Source organism: Cuculus canorus, chromosome 1, assembly GCF_017976375.1.
Source record: "Cuculus canorus isolate bCucCan1 chromosome 1, bCucCan1.pri, whole genome shotgun sequence".
Lineage (NCBI taxonomy): Eukaryota > Metazoa > Chordata > Aves > Cuculiformes > Cuculidae > Cuculus > Cuculus canorus.
In genome coordinates, this window is record NC_071401.1 from 42,319,817 (window position 1) to 42,345,110 (window position 25,294).

At 35.4% G+C, this 25,294-nt stretch overlaps 1 protein-coding gene across 5 annotated transcripts in view; it reads left to right on the forward strand.

The window, feature by feature from the left end:
• PIBF1 (progesterone immunomodulatory binding factor 1) overlaps positions 1-25,294 on the forward strand; it is a 115,581-nt gene that overhangs the window by 76,264 nt on the left and 14,023 nt on the right. For 2 of the 5 annotated variants that reach the window (XM_054056940.1, XM_054056941.1), the window contains exons 14-16: positions 1,633-1,735; positions 6,924-7,054; positions 17,089-17,173. In XM_054056940.1, coding sequence (XP_053912915.1) covers positions 1,633-1,735; positions 6,924-7,054; positions 17,089-17,173 — 319 coding nt within the window. Of the gene's footprint in view, positions 1-1,632; positions 1,736-6,923; positions 7,055-17,088; positions 17,174-17,300; positions 20,597-25,294 lie in introns of those variants that run through there. The other 3 variants (XM_054056943.1, XM_054056944.1, XM_054056942.1) reach the window with 3 other exon arrangements.

Consider the following 25,294-nt stretch of genomic DNA (forward strand, 5'->3'; position numbering starts at 1 on the left):
ATTCAGTATCATGGTCAAGAACTAGCTAACACTTTGCCATCCACTGTTTGGAGTCTTAAGAGACTAACATTTTCAGTTTGTGGATGGTATGCATCAAGGATCTAAGATCTCAACTGGAGTGACTGCTCTCTTTCTTCAGTATGCAAGCTTTTGAAAAATGGCACACATTTGACTGGAAGGATAGATTGTTGTGGAGAGCCGTTAGCAGAGTTCTTAAGGTACACTGGAAAGTGGTATTAGCCCTGTATATAGAATCATAGAATAGTTAGGGTTGAAAGGGACCTTAATGATCACCTAGTTCCAACCCCCCTGCCTTGGGCAGGGGCATCTCACTAGATCAGGCTGCCCAAGGCCCCATCCAACCTGGCCTTTAACACCTCCAGGGATGGGGCAGCCACACCTTCCCTGGGCAACCTGTTCCAGTGTCTCACCACTCTCATGGTGAAGAACAGTTCCATAGCTGCCTTATGTTGAGGATTCCAGAAGTGGACACAAGTACTCCAGGTGGAGTCCCTCGAGAACAGAGGAGAGGGGCAGAATCACTTTCCTCGACCTGCTGGCCACTCTTGATGCAGCCCAGGGTACGGTTGGTCTTCTGGGCTGGAAGCACATGTTGCTGGCTCATGTCAAGCTTTTCCTCAATGAGCAGCCCCAAGAGCAGCTCTCAATCACATCATCCCCCATCCTGTATTGAAACCATGGATTGCTGCACTTTGCCTTGTTGAACCTCATAAGGTTCACACAGGTCAGCTTGTCCAGGTCCCTTTTTAGTTCTAAAGAATACAGTCAGTGGAGTTTAGAGTACATTTCAGTTCAATATCCCAGAGGCTGTCGTAGTGGAATATCTTCAGGCTCTGCAAACCATATTAGATAGAACTAAATGATGAGTAACAGCTTGAAAGACTTGGTTAGATATCTGGAAGTAGGGCCTGCAGTTGCATACTGAATCTTCCCAGTGCTGCCTATGGAACTGTGCTGTTGGATTGATGATAAATTCTTTTTACTTTGGAAATGAAAAGATGTTAAGGATCTGATTTGTTAACTAAGGTGTCTAAATAAATAAATAATCCTTTCTCTTCATGTCTAATTTGCAGATCTGCATAAGAGTTCATTTTTTTAAAAAAGTGGCAGTAACATTTAATTATTTAGCATATTAGCTGTCAGACAAAATAATTTTGCCTCTATTTTGAAAATGATAAAATGGTACATTTTTCAATGTAACACTTCAAAATGTATAGTAATGTGAATTTTTTTTTTAATTATTTAAGGAGAAGCCAGTTACAGTGGCTGCTCTAAAGTTGCTAAAAAGCGAATACTTATAATTAGTTGGAACATTTTGACATGATTACTGTAATTGTGTAGGATTATACAAATTATATAGTGGAATACTTTATAAAAAAATATTACAATAGCATAACTGTGGGAAAGCTACGTCAGTGCTGTTAAGTTTTGCAATATTTTCATTGTTCTTTTAACTTTGACCATTCTGCGTGCTTCACTATGTAGTTTATATATACTAGTACTTAAGCATTGGTGAAAAATTAAGGCAACCAAGTTCTGAAGTATAAATGTGAAATTTTCTTTTGCATTGTTTTGAAAAAATCAACTTGAGTTTGTTTTTTATTGGCACAGTGTTCATTTGGCAAGGAGGTTGCTGCAGCTAGAAAAGCAAAACTCATTGCTTGTAAAAGATCTGGAACATCAGAAGGAACAAGTAACACAGATTTCACAAGAGGTAAATTACTGCTACAAAAAAAATTAAATCCATAGAGCCTATAAACATTGCAGAACAGCTGTGCATAAAAAGAAATATTGTCTAAACAGTGTTTATTATCTATTTGATGTCAAAAAATGACCTCATAATTAACCAAAACTTTATGTTAAACATTTTCAAAGAAGTTTATGTTGTATTTTGAAACAAAGAACGAAAGAGGGATTACTTTACAGGCTAAACAAGAATGTAGGCCAGACAGACAGCGTTCTCACTTCTGAACAGAAGACAAGCTAGCCAAACGAGTTTGTTCTGTTTGATAGTTAATTGTTCAGTGAATACCTCATTGCTTTTTACACAGATCTTCTCTTAAATAATTTTTTAAGATATTTCTGTAAATCCTTTTCTCCGTTGTTCAGTTCTTGAGTATTTTGAATACATAATCTAGAGAATGTTTGATATAAGATGCTTTTTAAAAAAGCTTCCTTTTTTTTTTTTTTACTTTGTTACAATGAGTTTAATTTCATGATCTTTTAAAATTCTGTATATAATTCTTGAAATCATATATTACACTGACATGGACAACAAACAGTAAACAAAACTCAGTTTGAAATCTCCCAGAATTACTGCAAACTAATGATTTGAAGTCTTTTTAATATTGTCTTCTAGGTGTCTCTTACAAACCAAAGCACTTCTAGGTTCAATATTAGATATTGCCACCATATGGAATTTCTAGGCTGAGGCTGACTGTTTCAGGAATATGGATAACTGTTTGAGTTTTAAAGCCACTATAGTTATAAATTAGGATAACTAGACCCAAGTAGTTAACAATGCAAACACTTCCATTTTCTACGTATTTTAAAATCACGTTAATTTTATGTATTTTGTATGCGTATATGGTTATATTTATTGTTTAAAGGAAAAGCACATGAACTGTAAAGTTTTTGTACAGGTGTTTTTTTAAGCAATACTACAGTTTATTATGGATTCTTCTTAGGTATGTCCTAGTGATTTGTGATTGACTAAAATGTATCTTTCACATCTTCTTGACTTGAAAACATCAAGAGATTTCTGAATCCAATGTTGTCCTGTGTATTTTTCTCTATCGCTGTTCTCTCGCTGTCATTAATAAAATCAATGCTTTATTTTCCACTTAAATTTGTGGTTTACACTTCAGTACATTTCTTCTTACCCACAGTGATTTTATATTTGCCTCTACATCATTGGTGAAAGATTCAGTACTAATAAAAGTAGTTCCAGTTCTTGCAAAATTCTCCTAGAACATCTTCACCTCATTTTAATCTGTCATGAGATGTCACGTAGCCCTCTCTTGATCTTTTATGAGATAATTGTATAGTTTAAATCAGAATGTCATCTAGTACAAAGTTAAATGTCTTGCAAATACCTAATGCACAGCTACTAAGCCTCTTAACATCAAACTCATAAGGTTAAATACAGCCATTCTAGACCTGTTTTCTATTGAACTCGTGTCTGCCATCCAGGTCTGAATGCTTCATCAGATTTCTTTCTTCCGTTTTGTTCTTAACTTTGCATATGATTAAAGGCCATTTTGTTTGATAACAATTGTTTAAGCCATTCTGCTTGCTGTCATTCTATATGTGCACAGAGTTTACAGTTATCACTAATGGACCAGAAATGATTTCATCATTCTCATGTTATACAAACTGATCCTTAGACTTCTTTTCAAACAGAGGACAAAAGATTTCATTGAAAACTTCTGTTTTCTTCAGCATTTCTTTTACCCCACCTCTGCCATAATGGGTTATACTGTTTCTAGGATTTATTTGCTCCCATTTTTCTTCTAAGAGTTCTGTGCCTGCTAGTATCAACTTGCCCCTTGAAATTAGAGCTTCTCTTGAAAATTATCTCCATTTCATATTTAATAGTGATTGCTGTTACCTTTATGTATTGAAGTTCTTAAACTTTAAGTAGCTTGCTGTCTTTACTGCATCCCCTGAGCTAAGATAGATTTTTACTCCAAGTTAAATAGAGATCCTGTAGACTCCAGAATGCTCAGGTAGCCCATTATTATTCTTTTGAATGACAGTTTGTTCAGTCATCTAGATGAAATCTAGAATATAGATTGAAAGTTGACGCCAAAGTGATTGGACCATCTTTCCTTTTGAACTTGGATTAAATCCTGGTATTTCACTGCAGTATTTATGTTACAACTTTTTTTTTAAGGTCTTTACGAAAGGGAGGTGAAGAAAAATATTGTAATAACTACAGTGGATGCTTTTTTTAAGATTATTTTTTGGGGCTGTCCTTAACCAATTTCTGTTGAGCTTTACAGAAGGGCATCATATTGATCATGTGGGAAAGTCCAGCATAACCCGGAAGGAAATATTGACTTCTCCATAATTGTAATCATTTGATGGAAGTCTGATATAATGTGCCTACTTGGAAATTGGAACCCTATAGAAAAACTCCGCTGCTGAAAAAAACTTGCCAGTCTTCAATTAGCCCCATTATAGTTTGTCAAGCTTTATTTAACTGTGGGATCCTATCTATTTTCAGGTCGTGATACACCATTAGTAAAGGAATTTTCTTTTAAAGTCCTCTTTCTGTTGCCTTGTATAGTAATGACCTGCAGTGTTAAAGTAGGTATTGAGACTTACTTCACACTACAGAAGGTCTGTTGACCATGTCTAGGACAAATAGAATAAACGAATTCTTGTGACCTGACCCAAGAAGGATCCTCAGCTAGTGATAATCAGTTTATGGCCTCTGCAACTCACTTCTTATTACTGTCAGTTTAAGTAAGTAGAAGACTATTTATGATCTTCTGCAAAGTAGTGGTCTACAATTACTACATTTAGCGTCCAATCTAAATTTTGCAATGAATTCACTTTGCAAAGGTTTTGAACAACAGTGCCAGAATTGATGGATGGACGGTCTTTTGTGTCTAGAAGGCTAATGTGGTCTTTGGGTGACTTAAAAAGCAAATACTGAGTCAGTATACAGTAAAAGTGATATCTTAAATAAAGATATTTGCTAAGATGATATATTTGCCTGGCTGCTGAACGACTATTTCAAACCTTCATCATGACAATATATTTGTGCTTTTGTATGCCTTGATTGAACCATTTTTACCAAAACCATGTTTACATCTCACTCTGAAAGAGAGTTTAGATCAAGCTGAACAATGATAAAATCCTTCATTTTGATAGACATGTCTATTTGAGGATAAATAATGTCCACTTCAAGGTATTAGAATTATTTAGTCTTGTACATAAAGGCAGAAAGAAATCAAAGTTGTTTACAACAGTAATGCTTTTGCTCAAGGATAATGCTTAATTTATATATGTGTGTATATTAGTAAAGTTGATCCACTTAGTGCTTTATTGATTACAGTGTAATGACAACCTCTTGAGCTTATAGAATCGAACAGGCAGCTAAGCACCACCATTGAGAGGGAAGAGAGAGCCTTTATTCCCATCAGCAGCATACTTTTTACCTGGTGAAGTTAGCAAGCCAACACATTACTTAGCAGCATCAAAGAAGCTTACACAACCTCACTTGTCCAGTCCCATTCAACTACTTTAATTCTTATCAGTGAGAACAATGAGGAACATCACACTATGATAACAGCATCCTTTGAAAGTTCTTAGACTATCAAGAACAGGATTCCAAACAAGAACAGTTGGATTGATTTTCTCCTACAATAGCAGCTTCAAGGTCTGTTGCTGCAATTTTTAGACCATCCTAGAGATTAGTACTCCATGTCTTGGAATTACCCATTTGTCATGTAAAGACCCCCTATTGTCTTCCTGAAAGAAATCTTTTTTGATAGCTTGTACTCTTAGAAAAGTAGTAGCTTTTTGAATTGATTATCAATTTATTGAAGTAAATTAGTTTCTTCAAGAAGATGATTGCCTGTTTTTTCACTTCCGTACAATAAACTTGAAATTTCACTGTGGACTAGAATAGGTATTTCCTGAAGGAACTAATGTATTTAAATAATACTTAAAGATTTGCATTAATCTGAAGAATTGGCTCTCATTTAGCTTTTTAAAAGATAAGGTGGAGTTAAATCCCCATTTAGTAAGGCCAATAAGATGACCAGGCAAAATTTTGCCTATAGTCTGTTTTTTAATAAATGTGACCTTTACATTAGAGGTTCTTTGCACATTTGACAATAGATTGCAGAAGAAAAATTGCGATGAAAATATAACAGAATCAGAGAAAGAAGGTAGCATAATTTTGAAAATTGTGAATAGGAGAAAAGTCTGATTTTAGGGAAGTCCTGAAATATTCTTGAAATGGGCCAATTCTGTTGCGGAGGATGGAGACATGTTCTCTGCTTGTTTGGAACAACAAAATAGGATGACTGGCTCCTGAGTCTGATTTGGCAAATGCAGATTCTTTAATTTATTGAGAAATTTTATAACTTAATTGGAAATCTTAAGGATTTTCTAGTGAATTAGTTCTATTAGACCTATTTGTACCTAAACTTTAAAATATTTTAATATATCTTTTAAAGAATCTACTTGGTATTCTTGATTTATATGTACTTCTGCTGAAACTGCTAAATCTTGATATGTGATTTAAATTCTATATATATTTTAGTAAATTATCTTGTTATAGTGCAAACCATATCATGCAAGCTTTTTAAACCTAGTGATCCTAATTTGTACAGGGAATAGGGTTAATTTTAATAAACTTTTAGAGAGGTTTATTTCCTCCTTATGGATATGACAGTTATTTTATACTACTCTTGTAAACATCCTGTTGGATTTCACTGTTCATATATGGCAACTGATTAGAGGAAAGGGGGCTTTTCTTCCATTATTACTATGCTTTTATTTAGATTCTATTTCCAAGCTGAAAATTCTGCTGTATATTATTGTGTATTGTTTTTAAAAAGTCACTTGTGGTCAATAGAGCGAACAAACAGGCCTTGTCTTTACTGGGTTTTTTGTCAATAGAAGCTATTACGTTGAAACTCTTGAAAATTTAGATTAGGAAAGGGTAGAGTGTGGTAGCATGATAGTAGTGAAAATATCATATAATTAGAACAGAAAAGTGAGAACATAATGTACTAGGTAGTAATTTCAGAGTAATTTCATTTTTTGTGTGAAATAACAGGTTTGGGTTTTGTATTATTATGTAATTGGTATTGAATAATAATCAAGTAATTGTGCTTTATAAATCATAAAATATATAGTCGTAACACTTCTTTTTTTGGCAGCTTGATAGAGCAAATTCTTTATTGAGTCAAGTGCAACAGCCATACAAATACCTCATTGAGACTGTGCAGCAGAGAGATTCTCAAATAAGTCTACAGAAAGAACGTATTGCACAACTTGAAAAAGATATCAGGTAATTAAAATTACTGTTCCTTTATTTTAAACAGAAAGTAGACTCATTTATGTGTTTATTATTAGAAAACAATTCTGTCATTGTCCATGAAGTAGATGTTGACACTCTATCATTGACTAAGTCCAGTCTTCATACTGGAACACTAGCATCTGTAGTTTCTCTCATATTATCAGAAAAAGAGACATTAGGTTTGAGAAAAAAGCAATGACAGTGAGGTTTAAAGTGGGTTTGGAGCTGAGAAGAGCTCTCATGAAACAGGGAAAGATCAGAAGTGTAAAAGAAAAGAATGACACACCAGATGTGCAGAAGTAAAAATGAAGAAATAAAGTTGGAGAAAAACAGTAGGCTAATCCAGTGGCAAAGAGTATTTGCGGCATAACTTGAGCAGCCTTCCTCTAGCAGTGGCTCTCTGATTTGGTGTTATATCCCACTGTCAGATCTCTCTGACCACTGAGCAACTTCCCTCCATCACAGAACTTTAAACATAAAATATGTTTAACATCTGGATCCCAAGTAAGCTGTTATAAAATAATCTGCCCTTTGATTTTCAAAGAAGTCGATAGATGTATCCCACTGCACTACAGAAAAATTAGCATTTTAACTTTTAGGTGTTTATATGGTATCTTGGTTTAGGAAACACATACGGTAACAATTATGAAGCATTGTTGTGATTGTATTGTGAAGCAATTGCATGAAAAATACAGTATTTTTCCAACTGAATCAACGAAAACAAGAAGAAGTAGGACTCGCCACAGATAAATACTTTATCCTACATATTGGCTTACATATATATCTATTCGGAGTACGCTGATGGTTTGGGATAATATATTTTGTGCCTTGAGGAATACCTAAAAGTCCTTATTTTCCAAGTAAATCTATACATAAATCAATACGTATAGAAATAAACTGAAATATTCATTCATACTTCCTGACGAGATATCTTTCACTGCCCTTAACTTTGATTCAGTAAGAATAGATACTTTTTTATTCCAGAATCAGGTGTTTTTAATACTTCCCTAGACTTGGTATAAGAAAAACTTCAAGGGTAAATTGTCTTTTTCCAGGAGATGAAAAATCACAATATTCTTTATACATGCAATATCTTGCTTTCCTATTATGAAAAAGATCATCAAAGAATTTTTTCACTAGCCAAGTAAATTTTTAGATTATGGTAACATGAAAACATGTTTCATCATTCGCATGGTAGTCTAAAAGTCTCTCAGAAGGTAGCAAAAAAAGGGAGTAAATAGGTGAGGTAAATTTTGAAAGTATGTGTTTCGTGCCTTTAAATATGTAAGTACTTAAATGCATTATTGGCATTGATTCTCTTGAGTTTTTATGGATCATTACAAATAATGTTGTGTGTGCCCAGATATTCGTCCTAAATTTAGCCTAAAAATAAAGGTACCTAAATTAGGAACTTAGGTCAGCTTCCCTTAGTACTTCATGGAGAAAGTAGCATCTCCAAAAAGCTATTCAGATTTTGGATGCAGTGAGTCATTTACTAGGGATACCTGTTACTCTCCGTTAAATATAAAGGGAATTTGAAGCATCTTAAAGTGTCTGGGGGTTAAGGGAGAAAATGGATCTGCACCTCAGTGCAAGCATTCATAGAAAACATACCAGCAGCACCCTGCTACGGTGAGCTGGAGTGTATTCATCTCTGGTCCATGTTTCTGTAAATGAAAGTGTTGTCTGACAAAAATTGTTTTCATCCTTGATGATTTTATAGCAAAAAAATTAACACTTTGCACATCAAATGTTTTGGTAAAAAGTTTTTTCCTGTAGTTTCCACTGTTCCTTGTAAACCAAAAATAACTATTATTCCCTGATCACAAGTTCACCTTAATTTTGCTATAGTTTCATAGGCCAGTGAAATTCTTGGAAACAACCTTTTGGTGCATATCAGTAGTTCCCAATTTTGCTATTTTTAACTCCACATTTAAAACAAATGTCTTAAATTGCTAGTTGATATTCCCTGGAGCAGAGGAGAAATCATGATGTGGTATAAAATTAATAATGTTTGTCCTTTGCCTTCCCTTGAGTGAGAGGAAGGTTAGAGGAGGGAATTTCTAACTAGAGAACCATTACCTTCCAGCAGTCTTTTGTTATGAGGCTAACCTTTTGGATTCTGCTGATGACAGTTTTAAATGAAAATATCCCTTTGGTGATTTTGAATTATTTTGTGGACCACTCTAGCTCCCAGCTATTCCAGAACTGAATCAGAACAGGGTTTAGTAAATTAATGATAATCCCTACCAAATATATGCCAAGTGAAGCTCTGCTGGATCAGAAGATTTAGACCACTATTCCTATCCGTCTTAGTTTATTAAACTGCATTTTGCTGGTTTGTGTGTGGAATATCTTTGAGAGGATGAATTCAGAGAATTAATGCTGCTCAAGGAGGGCCCTGCATTCTGCAGATAATGTTGATGCTCTTAGAAAAGTAATAGTTAGAACACTAAACATGGTTTGTGAAGCCTGTTTTCTTTGTAGCTCAGAGCTAAGGGAAAAAATACACTTGTAAAGCCATTTCAAAATGGAATGTTTTTTTCAACCATTACCTAGAATTAACAGTTAATACTGCAGTTCTGCAGTACCCTCTGTAAGCTGAAGTTTAATTATGCTGCAGTTACACAAAATACTTTTTTTTTTTTTTTTCTACATACCATACATGCATAAGTTTTATTCTTAAAAAGCAGTTTCGCAAGTACTAGGTAATGGAAAAATAATGTTCAAATTCTTGTTTTCAAAGAGACCTTTAAAAAAGTGATTTATTTGCATATATATTTTTTTAAAATCTCACATTTGAGCACTAGGTTGTGGGCAAATTAACATAATGTTGATATGCCTGCACCCTGACGATCAAGATTGAATATTTAATTTTATCCTCACAGTTGCCCTGTGCTTGGTCATGCTTTTCCTTCATGTTTAGAGTGCAAAATCTGTGGTGGAGAAAGAAGTGTTCATTTTGTATTGTGTTCTTATCTCCTCATGATGAGAGATGATTTTGTATTATTTAAACCATGGTTTCCCTAAGTGGAGCAGTGACATCTGTGTTATCAGTGCCAGTGTTCTCTGTCACCTGTTACTTGACTTGAGTGTGCAGGGATCAGCAAGGACTAATTTGCAAGTGAATTTGCTTTTTTTAGACTTAATCCATAATTGGCTTTGTGCACAGTGATGATGGCCAATAATCTTTTTAGAACATACTACTTGAGTGGTTAGGTTCCAGTACATTTCCCAGGATAAAGAGCCAGTAATTTCTTGCAGCTTTATAAATGTTTTGCAGCAACCTGTAAACATGCTAAAACACCTGCTTTATATTTCCTCATCTATTGAGAAAGCTCTGGATGTAGTTTTGATTCTGTGATGAGATAGACAGTCTTGATGAAATCAGCACAAGAGGAAGGCAACTGTGAGGAAGGCTATCTATGACAGCAGTCTCTTCAGTTTGGTCTGTGGGTGTTCTTGTGCCGTATTTTCACCATTTTTTCACAAAATGGCCTAAAGTGACTTACAGTGCTGTCCCTTGATAGGCAACAGATGTGTTCAGAGTTCTTCACACTGCATCATTCTGAAAGTGTCATTTCTAACAGCAGTAATTGTCATAAGAAGAGTGGGGCAGATTCAGGCAGATCATTTTTATCTAATATTCTTGAGAAATCCTGCAGATCCGAGTTCACTTTAGCCAGAGCAGCTTATATGCCTTCACTCTTAGATGTCATACCTCTAGAGCTAAGGCTGTCTTTCAAACCATCTGTATCAAAGCATCTTGCTCACTTGGAAGGACTATTCAAATGGTACTCAAAGTTGCTTGTGTCAACTACTGTCAAACTGAATCATAGAATCATAGAATGGTTTGGGTTGGAAGGGACCTTTAAAGTTCACCTATTTCCATTCTCTTTGCTGTAAGTAAGGACATCTTCCACTAGATCAGGTTGCTCAAAGCCTCATTTAGCCTCTCATTGAAAGGACAGGAATAGTCAAAATAGGTACCAGACTGAATCAAGGCTGTAAACTATTCCACCAGAGCTGGAGATTGTTTGGTGGCTTGCTGATAAGTGTGTCTGTTCTGGACCTATTTCACATGGCTCTATGGATCTTCAGCCATACCTTTGCTAAGAACCTCAAGAACTATTGTGGTTGGGGTAAATGCTTAGCTGAGCAGCTGTTATTGCTGCTACTTATTTTCATAAACAACTTAGGAACCCATTTCCAGGATATTCTAGGTGTACCATTTTCAGTTTTGGTCACTGCTATACAAAAAAAAAGATGTGGACAGGCTGAAGGGGATCCAGAGAAGAGCAAAAAAGATGATGAAGGCACTTGGGAAGCCTGCCATATGAGGAAAGGCTGGGAGAATTGTGTTTGTTTAGCCTTGAGAAAAAAATGCTTAGGAGAGACCTTATCAGCATGTTCCAGTATTTGAAGGGTGTCTACAAAGAAGAAGGAGACTCCCTTTTTACAAGGAATCACATGGAAAAGACAAGGGGCAATGGGTACAAATTACTCCTGGGGAGATCTCGGTTGGATACAAGGAAAATTTTTCACCATGAGAACAAACAGCCACTGGAATAATCTCCCCGGAGAAGTGGTGGGTTCCCCAGCACCGAACACTTAAGATTCATCTGGACAAGGTGTTGGGCCATCTCATCTAGACCATGCCTTTGCCAAGAAAGTTTTGGAGCAGATTAGAGTGGTGAGACACTGGAACAAGTTGCCATGGGAAGTTGTGGATGCCCCATCCCTGGAGGTGTTCAAGGCCATGTTGGATGGGGCCTTGGGCAGCCTGATCTAGTGGGATGCCCCTGCCCAAGGCAGGGGAGTTGGAACTAGGTGATCATTAAGGTCCCTTCCAATGCAACCTATTCTATGATTCTATGATCCTTGATTTCCCTTCCAACCTGGTATTCTATGGTTCTATGAGAAGTGTGTTGTTAAAGTTTAAGATTCAAATGTGAAGACACAAGTGTACTACCACTCGAAGATAAAAGGAGAGATTGCTTAGGGGTAGTTGAAGCTCTGTGAGATGTTGCCCACCCGTATATTTACTACCAGTCTCCTTCCACTCTCCCTCCCTTCTCTTTCCCATTCCCTTAGAATTCTGCCAGGCAGGCCACAGGCTGTGCTGGCACTTAGCCATGGAGAAAAACGAAGTGGCCCTGGGAGCAGAACCCCTCATGTGCCCGTGCATTGAGTCATGCACCTGCAGATATGCTGCAGATAGACAACCTTTGGTCTTGAGTGACAGAGCATCTGCAGAGTAAGTTTATAGGTGGGCTGCACATCTCAAAATATTCTGTTAAGTAACTTCTCATTTATGTTAGCCTACATAGCACTCTAGTTAATAAAAGTAAATAGCAACGGTTAATAAGAGCAGTGGCATGTATGAGGATGACTCCTTCCTACTGTAAAGAAATCTCTCTGGTATACAGTTCTCTAACCAGAAATGAAAATATCACATTTAGCACTCCTCTGGAAAAGAAATGCCTTGTAGCTATGTCATGCTGTAGGAAAACAAATTTCTGAATTTCATTCTTATGGATGTAGTGAAGTAATTGTAGTTTTAGCACATAAATTTCTGCTAAAAAATCTGGGTTTATAAATAAATGGAGGCATTAAACAGGACTTCATTCATAAAGAGAGGATATTTATTTTAAATGCAGTTACTCAAATTTCTCAATACCAATGGCTGGTTTTGAAAGTGGTTCACTTACCCAAAAGCACTCTCAAAAGCCTAACTGTGTGGCAAATCTAGAAGCAGTACAAGGATTTTGCTCACTAAGAAGCTATGTACTAAAATGTTCCTTACCTAAACATTTTGGGTTCTCTAATTGCCATCCAAACATTATAAAGCTCAGCATGCAGTGTTAGCTGAATTTTTCCCATCACAGAATGGGCAATGAGCTTTTTATGCGAACATTACTATTCTGTGAAATATGCATCATCTATTCTGACCCTACTGCAGTTTACTTGAGAAATGCTGCAAATAAAATTTGTAGAAATACATTTTTTTTTCTACAAACATTTTCTGACCTGTTTTACAACTTCTAAAAGTTCTTGGGTTTTTCATTTTGTGGTGTTTTGTTCAATTTGAAGAAGTTTATTTTTTACAATTTGGACACTGCACAGATGAGTTTTTAAGCCACCTGAAGCACTCCAATTAAAGTCATTAAACAACACTCTCCTAAATGCCTTTAACATCTGCTCTGTGGTTATTTAGTCACGCAACGAAAGATCACAATTTATCATGTAGTCTCTCTTCTAAAGAACTATTATTTTGAGAAATTTTTTATCTCCCTCTCTACGCAACTTAAAGAGAAAATTTAACTTAACTTTAAAAATTAGCTGTCTGCTCTGAGCTATTTCTCTGTAACTTGCAGAGAAGGGATAGCTGCACTATATGCTTATATTATGCGTTCAGTTTAATGTATAAAAAACCTTCACGTATCGTATTTCTGTTTGATTTTTTTGATGGTAATATTTGTATATGAACACAAAATGAAAAGAAATAACACAGGGTTAGATTTTAGTTTTCAGCTTCATCACACTGTGATGTGAAATTAACAGAAAGGCACAATCCTTATTTCTTTGGGGTATACATTTGGGCATTTGGGGGTATACATTTCCCTGAAAAAGAAACCTATTTTTTTTTCAGATTGAATAATAAACCCAAGTAATATATAAAACCGTGTTTATTTAGGGTGTCCAGCATAAGCATGCTATCCAGAATATCTAATAATAGAAGCCTCTGAACGGGGCAGTAGCTAGTATATTTATACCAGAGATTTAAAAGATGGCTTAACTGCCCAAATTCAAAACACTTTAAAAGTCTGAGACAGGGAGGTGTTAGTCTCTGTTCTCCACAAAAAGCAAGTCACCTAAAAATGTCAAACTTATGATATCCAAGCTACGTTGGCTTTAGATCCTGAGTAAAGCAAAACAAAACAAGTCAGTGGTTGCTATGAGCAATGTGTATGTATAAGTGTCTTCCATGGTGAGTCTTGCATTCCTAGTACCTGGATTCATACCTGTTTACATTTTGAAAGCATGATGTAATGAAACTGAATCTCCTCCCAGGTGTTTTGGTTTCTTCTGGAAACCCAGGCAAACAGTAAAAACAGGAGCTGCAATGCTCCTGCCACAACTTTTGGGGCCACTGTTATATGATGTATCACAAAGGGCACCTCTCCACTTTCAAGATGGAACAATCCCTGACTAGGACTGTGGGGCACAGAATGGTCTACACTTGCCTTACTCTGTGAGAAAGGCCATTTGTGCTCTTAAATAACTGCAGGGATATTAGATCATTTCAACAAAGTCTTTTTCTCTCAAGTGAACAAGTCATTGGAAAATTTGTTTTAATGTTTAGTACTCTGGTACTTTAATACATCATTGTATCATGAAGACTTAAAAATATGGTTAGTTGAAGATGGTCAAGAAGATCCTGTCTTTTCAGATGAAAGTTATAACTCTTGAGCTCAGATGTGATGAGCTGGTTTGACTAGACTCAGAGATTGTTGTTTCAGAATCATAGCAAGACAGTTACGGCACACCATCACCAATGGAGCAGTCTCATTTTTTCCTTCAGCTGTGAGTTTCCACTGTACATGGTAAATCAAATTGTGTTGGTGATCCATGTGAAAAATAACCTTTAAAAGGACTCCAGGTTCCATCCAGACCAGTGAATTGATCTACTTATGCAGTCACAAATTTTCTAGTACCCACACAAAAGGCTGGTTACTAGTATGTAGGTAGGGAAGGATGATCTTTGAGCAACAGTTTTCACTTAAGTCAGCTGAAACAAACTGTGAATCTGCTCTCTGATTTGTAACTCTGCCAATTAAAAGTGGATTAGGTTAAACTACTGTTTGATGAAAGTGTAGGGTGGCTTAAAATTAGATCCCTATTGAGTGCTGATATCCAAGATGCCTATCCAGAACATTTTCATACCAGAGCCTGAAATGGCCAGTCTTCTGGAAGCTTTTGAAGGTATTTCTGCTTTACTTCATAGTTACAGGTGTGAATTTATTACCATTGTGTCTGATAACTGCTTTCTCACTCTCTAAAATGTACATCTGCCTCTTTTGTTGTATTCTTTCAGAAGTATATGAATTATTTCCTTCTGTCTGCAATGATTAAAAAGCATGACTATTGCAAAACTACCAAATCGGAACTCTGCATGTGCTTTGGTAATTCTATATTCATGTGCATGACAGACAACACATCAAGTGTTGTCTACTAATTAGACTACTAAAGGATGTAGTAGTCTAATTCCTATATTTGACCATAAAAACAGAAAATTAGAACTGTTTCACATGGATCAGTCATATCATGTTGTTACAGAAGTTATGACTAGTTTAACTGTACTGGAGGTGAAACTGAACCTTGAACATGAACTGGTTTAATAATAAACACTGATGCTTATGCTTATTCAGCACACTATTTAAGGCATAAAGGAACTTTTATTATTGCTTCCCTAATAAGTTTGTAAGACATTCTCTAAAAGGATTGGTTTATGCTGTTAGGAAGTGCAGAAATCCAAGAAAAACTGACATATCAGTAAGTTACAACACGTGAACTCAGGAAAAAAAATAGTACAGCAATTTCATCATGATTAAAAATGTCACAGAAAATAAAACTCTTGAAAGTATTTTAATATCTTTGTAGTTTTTTCATAAACATTACTACTTTCCTTGAAATAATTCAGACAAGCAATTTGGCCAAAGCATACATTTTTTTTTGAGAATTAATGAATGCCTAGAAGGAATTGCCAGTCATAATTTACAGTACAGAGCTTGCAAGGAGCTGCCAGAAAATCTCTGGGGCAAAGGATGATGTTACTTATTTGAAACAAGCGGATAATACACAGGCAGTTAAAGGAAAGTTTGATTTACTTTTTTGATCATTTCTCGATTAAATACTGAGAATATGAAATAATTTGTGTTTGCAGCACATGTAATTGTTCCATTCTACTTATAAATTTTTAATACATATCCTTTTGAACTCCTGACCTGTATTCAGTATTACATATTTGCACTTCATAGGCAGAATTGCAATTTGCATAGTTGTTGATTTATGTTATGGTTTATGTTATAGTATAACCTATTTAGTTAAGTCATGGTAATGGCATATATAACATTGGTCTTCCAAGAAAATCTCTCAGGCTGTTTTAACAAACTAGATTATATACTGGCATTATGCATACATTAGTCTGAAGTTTATTGTTGGAAACTGATGTTGGGGCTAAATATGAAAATATGGTCAATTATATTAGAATTGCTGTCCAGAATCAGAATGTGTATGCTAAGCATTTAAAGTGTTCGTATTCTGTAACTAAGAAAACAAGGACAGTTGAAGTTAAACTTGAGATTTTGCTATAAAAGCATGCCTTCACGCTAGAACAGTTTTCATACTTGGTTCACAGGACAAACTTGATCCCATGCATTATTCTGGAATATAAAATTAAAAATGGCAAGAATACAGTTACAATTTCTGCAGAAGCCACACAGACAAAAGGGAAGGCTGGATGTTGTTCTTCCTTGTAGTTGTTATTTTCAAAGTTCTAACTATTGTAGGTAAAAAGAGATGATACTGAGAGAATAGTGTGTGCTGCTCCTAGTGAGGCATACAACAATGAAATCCACACTTTGATCTAGAAGTGTAGATATAAGGAGCCTTATTTTGCTTATAAAATTAGCTCATTATGTTCAGAAGAAACCAAGAGGTAATAGTAGAAGATTCTAATAATTAGAATTACCCCTCAGAGAATCAAAACCCAATTTTTTTAAAGATTTTTGAATAGTGTTTCTGTTAGACTAAAATAAGATTTTGTATGTATCGGTACATTCAGACACACTTATAAAAATTCCACTGCTTGATCATAGAGAAGGATCATTTGATACAATTACTTGAGCAGATTTTCATTGTTGCCAGTATTTAGGTATAGAAAATGCATGTTTCAGCCAGAATACAAGATTAAAAGAGATTATCTGTTGCTATTACTGCATTTCCTATCCTCTTTCTACCAGTCTTTTAAATAAAGAAAAGACAGCTTTGCTGCGTGTCAAGAATCAAATGGCAGCAGATTTGGAGAGACTTCTAAATCACCGTGAGGTAATCTTCTTTTTTTAGCATTACTGCCATAAGTGCATTTTTTTTCTCTTCTCAGCCTTAAACCATGTGGAAAAATGGGTTTACTTTGGTTTGATTTATTGAGGTTTTTTGTCTTTGTCATTTTCAGAAACACAGGTGATCGTATCTCTCAGTTGCTAAATTCTCTCTGATGGCTCCGTTTCACAGAATCACAGAGTGATCGGGATTGGAAGGGACCCCTGGAGATCATCCAGTCCAATCCCCCCGCTAAAGCAGGGTCACCTTGCTTTCTTTTCTTATGTGTACAACAGACGCACCTTGCAAAGTGTTTAGCATTTTCAGGCATTTAACGAATATTCAGCTAAAGGTCATGAAATCTATACACATGTAATCTGCAGGCCTCCATGTGCCACACTTTGCCTCAAGATCTCCCCCTGTTTCCAGGTCATTAAGACCAAAAGTCTCAAATGTATTGCGCAGTTCATTTCCAGTACACACATCTGAGTGTCTCTCCAACTCCAGAAAAGGATGTAGGGAGGGGAAACAGGATGATAGTCTCACAGGCTTCATCCAGACAAGAGTCAAGGTACTTGTTTATGCACTTACCTGAGTTTCATCTAAGCCAAGGAGTCAAGAGTGCTGCTGGAATACACTGTTAGATCTAAAAGTATGCAAAATCTTGCCATTTAGATACAAATGCTCTATATGGGAAATCCTGAAAGGCTTCCGTCAAGGCTTCTCTCTAAACAATCTTAAGGGACTTAACATGTCATGAAGTATGAGAGAAAATCTGTCTGCAGATTAGAGGTCTGAAACAAAGAACAGAATTAAATTAAGTTTACCAAAGGAGTCCCATACACAAATGATCTGAAAAAGGGTGGATTTTAATATGGAAAGTTACAGAATACTGAAGATATAAAACCAAAAGCTGACCATGAGCAGGTTTTAAATGATCTCCCAGAGTTGCTGAACGGCAATAGGACCTAAATAGCCAGTTACCTGTTCAGAAAGATCATCATAGAGTCATTTTATCGGTAGTTCTCTGAAAATACCCTTTCAATTCTCTGACTTGGAAGAGAGAAGATGGGGAGGTTGCTTTCAAGGAATGTACAAATGCCCTAAATGCCCTGAGAGTGCATTATCACTCATCCTAATACCGTTATTTTCATAGGAAACTGACTATCCATGCACCTCTCTGACTCCACCTCCAAAGCTCTTCTCCTCCATTTCCTTTCCCTGCTGTTCCTCCAAATACCCTTCTTAGATCAATAAACCAAAGCCCATGAATTGGTCATGAATTTGTCCAAACCAAATGAAAATTATTTTACTGACAGCTGAGTCTAAGTAGGACCCGACTTTAATGAAAATTGTACTAATTCTGCTTCCTTGGTGCAGATCCCAAATATGAAAGTCACCTTAAAAGTAAAAAGACAACAAGTTCTTAAGTTGTTAACTTTCTATGCTGAATTCTTTCTATGCTGAATTCTTTCTATGCATGTTTCCCTGATGCAATTTCCTCCTAACACAGTGTCTGCATTTAACCCCTGAAACTGATTGTAGCACTTGTGAAGTTCCATGCTTAGAGATGAAAATAGTCTAATCACAGAAGAGAGTAATTGAACATGCTTCCCAAAACTGCAGGTGTCATTGACCTGGCGGGATAATCTGGAGGTGCATCAGAAGTGATCATTCAATAGCTCTTATTTCTGGTTTCTGTATCTACATCCTATATTTAAATTTCAAATTCAAGCCTGAGATGAAGGCAAATGTTCAGTTTGTTTTATATTGGGGGTTTATTCTTCTTTCAGGTGCTAGTGAATTTCTTTGTTTATATGGAGCCCACTGGTCTCTGTTAATATAACAGAAAATATTTAAAGTATTTCTAGGTAGTTTATAAGCCTTATCATTATGTTAATCTATTATCCTATCATTATATTAGCGATATGAAAAATACGCTGAGGCAACATGACTTAATTGTACAAACATGCAGTGAATTTTCTGGATTTCCAAAATGATAGGCCCTTGGCAAGCTAATTTCAAATTAATGTCTTTCAAAATTTCCTGTTCCTACTCCTCCTCTCATGAGTAGTGCTGCTACCAAGTAGTTCTGCTCTCAAAGTGGTTATGCCTTGGGTGCCTGGTTTTAGTAGTGTTGTATCAACCGATGTGCATTGCAGCTAACTAAAATCAGTGGGAAGTGATATTAAATAAAGGTAAAATTTAAATTTTTGTAGGAAAATATAAAATTTCTGCCTTAAAACTATGCGACATTGTTTACATCCCCAGAGGTTTGCTTCTTCGATTCACTTCGTCACTTAAAATTTGCAAACTATGCAAGCCAGGCTAAGTGAGGCAGCCTTTACAAAAAAAAGGAAGCAAATACTTGAGTCTGAAGCAGACTTCGTCTTGAATGTTCCTCATACCCTGGATGTTAAGAAATTGAGCAACTATTTCCAAAATTGTTACTATTTTGTCATGTTTCTTTTTATACCTGTTAAAAATAGGCCATATCAGTCATGTTGTTTTATCCGACAGTGATAATGTTTTTTCAAATCGCCTAGGCAGGAAAGGATGTAAATACTGAAAAAGAAACATTAGAATGCATGATTGGGGGGAAGAAAATTACGAAATGCCAGTACAGAACTCAGAAAAACCCTAAGAAATACAAAAATGAGCTAATGTTGTTTTAGGAAAGTGTGTGAAAGTAACAAGTAGCTTTTTTGTATTTGTTTATATGTTAAACTTATATCATTTCTGTTTGTTGCTACTGCAGCCTTTTATTTTTCACTTTTAATCCTGACGTCTTTGAGTAGTTTTGAAGTTATGAATTCCTCTAAAAGGCAATTATCTCATATATAGCAATCTTTGTACAGGATATGACAATTATTTTACAGTGAGTTAATCTACAACTAGGTTTTTTTTGCCATCTTAATAAAAAGTTAAATATACAGTCACATCACAATTTCACAGTAATAGTTATCCATGCTAATAGAAAAGAACAATCCACATTTTCTAATCTTGGGTTAGTAAAGACTTAACTCCATTTAGTCAAGGTGTGTGTTTTTAAATAAAAGCAATGTGCAGTCTGTAAATACAGATTCATGCAATTTGAAAAAATATAAATTATGGGTTTACGTGTTCTGTACATGCAGTCGTGTAATATGATTACTATCAGTCTCGTTTAGTCATTGCACATACTAAACTGTCATGTCTTGTTTGGAATTACCTTGTTGCCCTCATGTTTGCAAGTAAAAGCATTAGAATTCTTGAATAGATAAACCCAAGATATTCATAGTTAACATACCTAAACTTCATTTTATGTGAAAAGTACAAGCAAAATGCCAAAACAATGTTGATGCTGTCTACAGGGACATGTTTCAATAAGTATACAGTTTTGACTTAAGGTATTCCAGCCTGTGTGGTCTCAGACTGCATTAACTCTTTTTAGAGTTTGAGGGTTGGAGTTTTTTATCTCCTTGTGATATCAGCTGGATTCATAATGTTTACTTTGGAGGTAATTGTAATATTTTATATGCTTTTAAAATAAAGAATTTACATTCTTAGTCTTATTTCTTGCATGCTTAATCTTGCTTCTTTTTTCACATATTTTAATTTTGAAAGAAAAAAAATGTTAAACTCCGAATCTTAGAAGAATTTATATAGCGCTTTTAAGTGAGCTTTTATTAAAGGAAAAAAATGACACTGGATATCCATGTAGTAAAATTATTTCAAATTATATAGACAGCTAATTTGATAATGATGATTATTTTATTTTGCTGTGGCAAATTAAAGTGAAAATTGGTCATTTGACTGTACACTGTTGCAAAAGATTGGATCCATCCATGAAAGAGAAGAAGCTTTTTTTTCGGGCTATATTGTTGGCCCTAATTCTTAGTTGTTTCTTGGCCTACTATTTCCTTTCTTTTTCGTGGATGAGTTAGTAAGTGAGTGTGGAAAACTTTTTTCATCTAGCTTCTCAGTTATTTCATTGAGAATCAGCTGGCACAATAAAATTTCTTGTTTTCTTCATATGGATTAATGCAAACTTCACTATTTGAGAGGGGGTTCAATGGCACTGAGTGATCAGTATCCAGGAGTTCTTAGAGGACCATAATAAATCATCCACAGTGCTGCTGCCCCATTGTGCTGTCGGAAGGAACTGGGATACACAGTGTTGTGATGCCATTTGTGAACTCTTCAATGCATGATAGCAAGTACAGTTAGTCCAGCCAAATTTTTCAGTTGATTTAGATTAAGAAAGTTTATCGTTTGTCAAGATAATCAATAGTGGGTTTAATTGTTTTTCTAGATCCATCAGAAGAGCATAAAACATTGTTTGGAGGAGCAATGTTTGCTGTTAGTAACCTTCTAGTAAAGTGTTCGGTTTTTAAAAAAAGGGTATTTCAAATCCAAAATTTTTTTGCATTATTGTTCATGGTCTGTGTTCTCTTTTTAATCAGCTGAACTTTACACTTTTGACCTTCTCACTGTAGATAACCAAACCACACATACATAAAAAAAGACTTGTAGCCTTGATTCTTCCCAGGCTAGCTTCAGCACTTTCCCCAGATTTGGGTACTTGTTGTCCGGGTGTCTTTCTATAGGCAAGGGAGCATGAGTGAGAAGGGTGTTCCTTCAAAGCATAAATCAAGATGAAATGATAGATTATGCCTGATTTGACCCAATACCTATAACACTGCCTTACCTCTTTGCTCCTGATTCTCCTTCTTTCTCCTCTTGCACCAGCTCTGGCACATTTTTAATGCTGCACTAGGACCATTCAGATCATTAAAGAGAAACCTAACGTGAGCAAAAAAAAAGAAAACCACAAAAGTAAATTGTTGTCTGTTAGCTTAGCGGTTTGAATCACTTTCAGAAAGGGTCCAGTGAGGAAAACGGCAAGTAAAACTATTTGTATTTCAGTCTTACCTATGGAAAATACAGCATTTTGTATCCAAAACTAGAGTATAGCACACCAGGCTTCTGTGCCATCCTTTCTCTGCATCCAAACATTATCCTTTTGTGCAAATAACGGGAATCCATAACTTACAGGCACCGAAGTGCAATTCTCTGTTAAGTGCTAAATTTAAGTGGGAGGAATCCACTAAATCTTTTTAGCTGAAGCTCTTTATCCACGATTCCTTTTATCTGGTTCTTTTTTTCCTCCTCTTCCAACAGTTAGCCTTTGACTCAAAGAAATATTTACCGTGAGGTCTGTGATCTTGGCACTTCCATTGCCTTTCATGCTTGATGCAGTTGTTAGTATTTTGGAACATCAGAAGTGCAATTTTAGACTATCCATTGGCTTGCAAACTTGAGATGAAAACTTGGAAGCACTCAGATGTTTGGCAAGAAGTTTTAGTAATAATTTTCTGAGGTTACATTTAAGAGGTTATAAATTTGCTATGCTTTGATGTATGGCATTGTAGTATTTCTTCAGATAGCTAAGATGCAGATGTATCATACTAAAGCAAAGCAATAATGTGCACAAATAAATCTGTTTATTGTAGCTTTTCCGATTCGAAGCACGGAATGTAGAAACTAACTTCTAAAGTCTTGAAAATTAACAAAATATTGTTTATATTTTTCATGTGGAGTTCGTAAATGATTGGGGTTTTTGGGGGAGAAAAAGCCCCAGCAAGTATAACAAATAGAGAGGTTCTTTTTAAGTTTTAAATAGAAGTATTGTAGGAGGAATGAAAAGAAACAAAAATGAGACTGATGTAAGAGATACCAATAGAAGGCTTTAAATAGGTAATCCTCTAAGCGTTCAGATCAGTTTCAGTTTATATGAATATAAGGGAGTTAATTTGCCGTACATCTTTTTTAAAAAAAAATGCTTGAAATCACTTGTGTGCAATGCAGTCCGTCAGTGCAGTAATTTTTAATCTATAAAACAAAAACAATATTGTGAAATTATTGTAGTAAGAAATAAAAAGGTAACATTTATGACATAAATGATGCAAATGAATGCTGTTTATAATACTCATTAATTTCCTAGAACGCAATTGTTTATCCACACACAATTAGTTATCCGAACATAAATATTATGGACTGGTTAAGAAGATATGAAAATCTGCTGATATTTTATCTCCTTTACACATCTGTGCACTTGCGGCACATTAGCAGCTGTGCATACAAGTGATAGAATGCAAACTTGCTGAACAAGTCACCGGCCATATTGACACATTCATGTGTTGCCATACCAAAGCTCTTCAAATGAAGTTAGCAACCAGAAACCAGACTCTGGCTCTCTGCTATGAGATAAAGTAGAAAACATAGAGTAGTGGTAGTTTAAATAAACCTACTTGATATCAATCAGTTAAATGGATAGAAACACATCGGGTTTGATTGCTATTTGTTTACTTAAATCTGGTTGGCCTATGTCAGTAAATTGTTTTGTCACTCGAATTTAGTGCTAAACCTGTCGAAATGTTTATACCTGAATTGGTACAAATCGTCAACTAGCCCAGGTTATAATTTATTTAGGTTAGCCAATGCAAGCTCCTCTTCTTTTTGAAACATATTAAAAGTATAAAAATACTCTTATTGAGCTCTTCTTACTGAGGATAGTCTACCAGGTTAACATTGAAATGCTGATTGTTACTGTTACGTTGAACTCATTTTGCAACTGACAGGTCAGAAGCTTTCCAAATCCGATGTGTAACTCATCAGTTATGAGTAAACCTGATTTTTTTTTTACTACCACTTATCTCTCCCCCCTTTCCAGGTTTTCACGGTATCTTAACAATATGTCAAAATAATCCTGTTTAGTAACTGAATATTTATCTGGCCTTCACCACAGTAACTGAACACCTCACAAATATTATCCTGACAACTTAAAGCAGGAAAGTATCACTACTTTTGTTTTGCGGAAGCAACAACCACAATGAAAGAAATGGTGGTTTCTCAAAACTCCCAGAGTTTGTGGTAGAGGTTAAGAGTTCATGTGTCCCAATGCAGGAACTTAATCTTAGCCATTCTTCTTTCCTTATGTGTTTAAGTTCAAAAGCTTGAAAACAAGATTTCTGTAGTATTTATTCTTACTATCTAGACACAAATTAACTCCTTTGTCTAAGTCATCTTCTTATATATGAACTGATTGTAATTTGGAAGTAGTTTCACAAACAAATTACATTTTGACTTTTATTGTTCTGAGCATTTACATTTGCATTCATTTTTAATCAAAAAAGGCCATTTTCCAAAGTCCTGTGAGTCTCTTAAAAATGAAATATAATTTTTTTTTTGAACAGTCGAATGGATATGTATTTTTTTAATGTAATACTTTCTGAAAAACTGAGAAAAAAAATCACAGCAATCTGGAGTTCTTATGTGAATGAGATTAAAAGCATGGCTTATTTTGTCCAAGCAGAGTGTCTGATGAGGTGCGAGAAAAGAGATAAAAATAAGGCAGTGTTGTGTAGTTAAAACAAGAATAGAGAAAAAGATGGAACAAATGACAGAGAAAGGTGAAATTGAGAACAGAGAATAGCTACTTCATGATCTCTAAAATGTAGAAAAGCTGACTTCCTTTTTTTGTGTTATTTTTTTTTAATAAATGGTTACCAAATGTATTTTCCAAGTGTGTGTAAAATCGAAGGGAGTCCACATGGTCAAGGAGGAACAGCTACTGATTAGTCCTGTTAGGATTTGCATAGTTTGTTGATAGTTTTAAGAGTTTTTCAGAGAGCTCTATAAGTGATCAGGCTAAGGGTCCCAAGTATTTATATAAATCTTGATAAAAGTTAGACTATAAACACCTCCACATGAGTTATTAGAAACATTTACAATTCTGTGACATTGTTCCAAAATGTTGATTTTTTCAGTGCCCAAGAACCAAGCGCTGTGCTTGCACAGATTCATCTCATGTCAGTGTCCTGCAGAAACCACTGTCAATTTTCAGTAGTTATCCCATTGTCTGGCCCACAGAAGTGAAAGAAAAGACGGATGCTTTTATTATTCTTCTCCTTTTTTTCAAGTAAAGCAAGGTCTCCTGAAGTATCTGTGCTTTACCGTACTTCGACTAGTCACTCTTATAATTCTCCTGTTAATCTTTCTTACTTTTGTAGCCCCCTTGGGAGGCAGGGGTTTCTCAGCAATGACCTTGATGAATCCCAGTGAGTTTTCAGCATTTCATCATTA